Below are 6,000 nucleotides of genomic sequence, written 5' to 3'. Positions count from 1 at the left end.
TAGTGAATTAAGATTTTTTTCTTTGAATTTCATTTTTACCACATAATACAACAAAACATGATGAAACAGCTTCACTTGATTATTCAAAGACTGTTTTGTCCTTCAGTTCTTTAATAAATTCACCTTTGCCTCTGGTGATGTGAAAAATATTACAATAAATTGAAAAGAAGAGGAATATGGTAATTGTAATTAATTTTTAGTTACTGCTTTTTATTCAATTATGTTAACTGCAATAGAGAAAAACATTTAAGGTCAAAATGATGAATATATTTTCCAAACTGTACTATTTTCTTTCTTATAAATTCTTAAAACTAGTATCTGGATAACCTTTTCCTTTTTCAACCTTTTAGCCTTTACATTTTCACTTCTAGCAATAGGAAAATCTTGTAAGAGGAAAAAATAGTAATAAATTGAGATACCACAACCTATAGGTTGACATTTAAAAGAATTACTAAATTATTTCATCAAATTAATTCAGTAAAGTTGTGTTTAAACTGCTTTTACACTAGAAAAGTCAGTTATATGTTTGTTTTTCTGAAGTTATTAACTCAAAGTACTATGTTTAATACTTGCCAAGTATGACAGGTTTTTGACACAAAAACAAAAGGGGTTGAGTTGGAAAATACAAATAAAATGCATTCTCTCAATCTCAGTAAATGACTCTTTCTTTATTTTATACAAACAATGACTGATTTTACAAAACGTGTGAAACTATTCAATACTCTTACATACAAAAACTTTCAGTAAACATGTAATTCTATTCAAAGTTACAAACCTTGAAGTTATTAATTTCTAGATGCAATTTTTATCTGAAATATATGTAAAATATTGGTTATCTTTTGGAATGAACTTGAACCCTTAAAACATGTTTCTGTGAAAATGCCAAAAAGCATACTGTATCACACAAACATACATAGAGAAAAAGGCACTGGTATAAAACAATATCATGTTTACAGAATGTATTATGTCTGTTTAATCTTGTTACATACAATGTGTATGACTGTAAAAGAATGTATAGACCTGGTTTTAAATATTTCTTAGTGTAAGTTATCATAGAAATGATGCAACTTGTAGCTTTTGAACAGTAGCAATATTAGATTGTTTTGAGGAATAATTACAGGTAGCTGTACTCTTAAGTTTGGTATGCACAGTGATTTCAGACATACCAAAGCTGAAAGTAGAAGCAAAGCTGATAAACATTACATAGCTACTATGTAATAACCATTAAGTGAAGCTACATTTAGATATTCATTACATTGTTGCTATGCATTGTTAATCTTTGTTTTTTGGCAATTAACAGATGTGGGGAAGATGGCAAAAGGATAAGAGACAATATTTAAAAATAAGACAGTAAACACAGCCAATAAAATTTAACTGTTCTCACTTTCCAATCTTCTTAGAGCAAATTATTTGTTTCTTTTTAAGCACAAAACTATGCAATGGGCTATTTCTTACATGCCCATCATGGGAACCAACACACGTTTTAGCATTAAAAGCACTTATTGTTGAGCCACTAGTGATGGTGGTGGGGAGCTAAAGTAAAGGTTTAAAAATAATTCACTTTACTTTTATGTGTTACAACTTTATATTTAAATGCTTTTAATGTTTTGTAACATTTATTTATGAATACTTTTTGTTGGAATTTTGGCCCCTTATTCTTAGAATATTGGTGACTTTGAAATTAACACAGGTAAGATTTATATACAATGTTTACATATTTAACAATACAATTGCACTTTGCCTGCTAAAAAACAACAAAAAACACAAATCCTTAAACAATAATAAATTAGTCAGATTGTGAATAATGCTACATGTTCAAAATTCCTTATATTTGGAGCTCAGTCTCTGACACAGAAGATGTAGTTGTAGTAGGATTTGACCTCTGAGACCGAGAGTAATGTGGGGTTACCAGTCCTGAAATAGGAGCAACTGTTCCACCTGGATGCACTAATGGTGAATAAGATGGTGACCGAGTAGCAAGAGGAGATAGTGAAGGAGAAAAGCTAGGAGACATTGCTGATGAAGAAAATGTGCTTTCGTGGCTAATTGGGGAACGTGGCAAAGAAGGGAGGGACGTGGTCTGACTAGTGTGTCCTGAAGCAAGTGCAACAGGAGCAATGGAACATGGAGCCACACTTGTAATAAGTGGTGGGGGCACAGTTTTTACTTGAGGATTGAGAGTTTTCTTTGGAGAGTTAGAAAATGATGGGGAAATACCATCATCTTTTAATCGAGCAATTTCAGCAAATACATGAGCTAGAGGTTGGTACTGAGGGCCCCAGTCTAGAAGATAGTCCCAGTTATAACTACCTGTAAGTTCTTCTTCACTATGTACAATAGAACTGAGAGAACCGGTCATAGATGGTTCACCTTCATCTCCAAAACCAAATGCTCTTGTTCCATCCATAATTGCATTATTTTCTTCTGTCCCAACATCATTTAGTTTGGAGTAAATAAGATTTCCAATGTCCATGCTATTTCCTTCTCCACCACCTTCTTCATCAAACATATGCATACTTTCTACACTATGAGCATTTTGTAACTTATTAAAGTTCTGAATATTACGGTGATCAGGATGAGAAGTGTTTATGCCAAGTCGTGCTAAATACTCTTGTGTATTCTGAATTGAGATTTCAGATAGATTGTCATCATCTGGAAGAATACCTGAATCAGGAATGGTTAGTCTATGTATCTTATTTTGCTGAAGATGAGATCCTTCATTGATCATCCTTATCTCTTCATCTTCTACATCTTCTCCATCTTCAACAGATCCTCGACCACTAGATGCAGAGTGAGACTGTTCTGAAACCTCAGAAGTTGCCCCATTTATGTGTTGTGCATGATTAGTTGGGTCAAAATGGGAAATATCACTATAGTGAGGAGGAAACTGGGAGATTCCAGAAGTACTTGATGGAGGTGGCCGAATGTTTATGGTATCAAATGAATTATCAAACCCATGGATAACCCCAGGTTTACCATTTCTCTTATTTCGCATGCGCAAGAAAAGAATAAGGGATAAAAGAACTACTGCAATAACAGCTAAGACAATAACAAGGCCTAATGCCCACGAAGGAAGACTACTTCCTTCTACTTTTTCTTCAGCTGATGCAACTGATGATGCATTTAATGTATAGTCAACAGTAATTTGGACGACTGCTGAACTGGTGAGCGAATGAGGTCTACCACTTCCTGCTACTACAGTGAGTGATGAAACTTTATTAAAGATATTTTGGTCAATCCTGTTATCTGTCTGTTCGTACCTAAAAGGCGATTTGATAACAATTACTCCTGTTGTATCATTGAGTTTGAAATTTTTGTGCAGTTCACTTAAACTGTAAAAGATGCGGCCATCAATTCCATCATCTCTGTCCACAGCTCTCACCATTCCTACAACAAAACCATTAGGTGCATTACCAGGAACAATAAAATGATAGGAATTATGTGTAAATTCTGGTGGATATTCATCTTTACTTTGGATGTTTATTTGAACATGAACAGTGGTATACTTTCCACCTTTATCCATGGCCATTATTGTAAAGTAATACCTACTTTTTGATTCATAGTCGAATATGATGCCTGTTGTAACAACACCTGTTTCTATGTCAATGCTGAACTTGTCTCTTTCTTCTCCATCTGTTATAGAATAATTCAGTTGGCCATAAATTCCTCGATCACCATCATTAGCATGTGCGACAAATATTGAAGTACCAACAGGAGAATTTTCATCTACAAATTCTGTATACAATGTTAGAGGAAAATATGGTTCATTATCATTTTCATCATTTACTTTAACTGTTACACTGGCCAGTGCAGAAAGGGGGTATTTAGGGTCACCATCTGAAGCACGAACAATGAAACGATATTCTGTCACTAAGTCATAATCAAGGGTTTCAACAAGTGTGATGATTCCATTTTTAGAGTTGAGTTTAAATTTCTTCTCCGTGTTCCCTGATGTAATGTCATAAATAACATGAATATCAGTTGTTTCATCTCGATCTGATGCTAACACTTGAAGTACAGTGGTCCCTATTGGAGCTAATTCTGATATGAAGACTTCATAATGGCTTTGATTGAACATTGGAGGATTATCATTAATGTCATTTACTTGGATTATAACTTCTGCTGTGGCATTTAATGTAGGCATACCATGATCTGTTGCTGAAACCTGAAATATAAATAAGAAATAAGTTGTCATACTGCATTAAAATGGATTAGATTAAGCAAAGTTCCAAGTAGCCAAAAGGGAATAGCAAATAATGTAAGATTGGGCAGTAACAATAATGTATAAAAAGATTAAAAAACATTAATTTCAAAAGTATCTACTTGTTAATAATGCCAAACTTCAGAACATAATTATTAAATATTATATAGACTATCCAAGTTTAGCTAATAATTACACTGATCTCTCATTTTATTACTTTATAAAATTGGAATAGCAAGCATTCAAGTTTTAAATTCCTTCAGAAAATAAAAACCACATATTAACAAAGCATGAAATTTTTAAACTAATAGCAAATTAGTTTTCCACTCTGCTTAAAACATTGTACAGAAAATACTAGAGATTATTAATATCTGTGAAGTATACCTAACTACAAGTCTTGTGTATCTATTTGCATAATTTATATAAATACTGTATATCATCAGTAGACAAGTTCATTATCTAGTGTAATTATGATTAGTGTTCAAGTAAAACAATATTTATTTTAACAACATACTAATGCTATGACATTACTGCTACTTACTGAAAGGAGCATGTTTGCACAGACCTTATAAGAGATACTTTTTTGGCTTAGCTGGAATTTAATGCAATTGATAAACTAAAATAACTATATACTTAATGGGAATTTTAAAAACTACTTTTGAATTATACTCTAACTTTATTGAGTACTCAAAAATTACTAAGTACAAACTCGTTGGCCAATGCGACCTGTTAAGAGCATTTCTACTCTTAAACGATAGAGTAGGGCATCTTTATAAACTGTAGATAAATAAATTACAGTGATAAAAGTTAGTCAAAAATATCAACATAAACATTATGGCATGTATAACAACACTGCACAACAATTTTTTTGAAAAGTTTTTGCTGATTGTGACAGGTACCTGGTGGGTATGCACAAATAGTTTGGGGTTTGCTTCATCACGTAGGAACTCTGAGAAATAGACAGTTAACTGTTTACCGGCAATACCATATTTAATTGCATTGTTTCTAATACACTATTAAGTTCAACATAATTAAAAGTGTTTTGCTCCTGATTTTCGTTTGTATTCAATGTCCGGTGCATCACGTTGCAGTGTCCAACAGTAGTCAGCAAGCATTGACGGATTCCAGTTGCCCTGATATCATATTTCCATTGTAGCAATGTCCTGACAAAACTGCAGATTTTCATGAAACGGTACATGATGGGCAAATTTGGATGTGATTTTCGTAATCAGCAGCCAAAACTCTATAAGGAACACCCAACAGTGTTCAAGAAGCAAAAAATTTGTTGTGCAGTGTAATTTATTTTGGTATGAAGCAAAGTGAATATTGAGATAACTTTAGGATTCTTGCTTGTTAATGTCATATTAAAATATTAACTTAGTTTCACTACTTATAGCATCATGCCTTCAAAAATTAACATTAATCAAAAACTTAAGATTGCTTTAGAAGTATGTAATTATTGATTATTATTTATGTAACACACATCAGATTTTTTCATTTTCAATCACTGCTGACTTTGTAATAGTAAAGACAAGACCAGTGTGAAAATCTACTAGCCCTACATATTGCAATATTATTAAATTTTGGGTTTGATCTACCATTAATTCCACCCATACTAGTCAAGGTCTAGTTTAGCTCTTTTTGCACGTATGTAAAAACCCAACTACATTTCATTATTAAAATTTATGAAACTACCATCTATAGTTAATCCTTTTTTTTTTCAATAAATTTCTACTGTCAACAAAATTTCTGTAAGATAAATAGGTTGTTTTTAATGACATATTTCATCATAAGCATGA

The 6,000-nt window shown here is 32.4% G+C and overlaps 1 protein-coding gene across 1 annotated transcript in view; it reads right to left on the bottom strand.

Annotated features, from left to right (window-relative positions):
- Positions 1-656: 656 nt before the first annotated feature.
- The window catches only part of LOC143237452 (protein dachsous-like), a 137,913-nt gene continuing 132,569 nt past the window's right edge, over positions 657-6,000 (bottom strand). The window contains 1 exon segment of the mRNA XM_076476716.1: positions 657-4,165. Within this exon segment, the coding sequence (XP_076332831.1) occupies positions 1,826-4,165 (2,340 nt within the window). The 3' untranslated portion in view covers positions 657-1,825.

Source organism: Tachypleus tridentatus, chromosome 13 (genome assembly GCF_004210375.1).
Source record: "Tachypleus tridentatus isolate NWPU-2018 chromosome 13, ASM421037v1, whole genome shotgun sequence".
Lineage (NCBI taxonomy): Eukaryota > Metazoa > Arthropoda > Merostomata > Xiphosura > Limulidae > Tachypleus > Tachypleus tridentatus.
The sequence above is the reverse complement of the archived record's forward strand: the minus strand, read 5'-3'. Positions and strand labels throughout refer to the sequence as shown.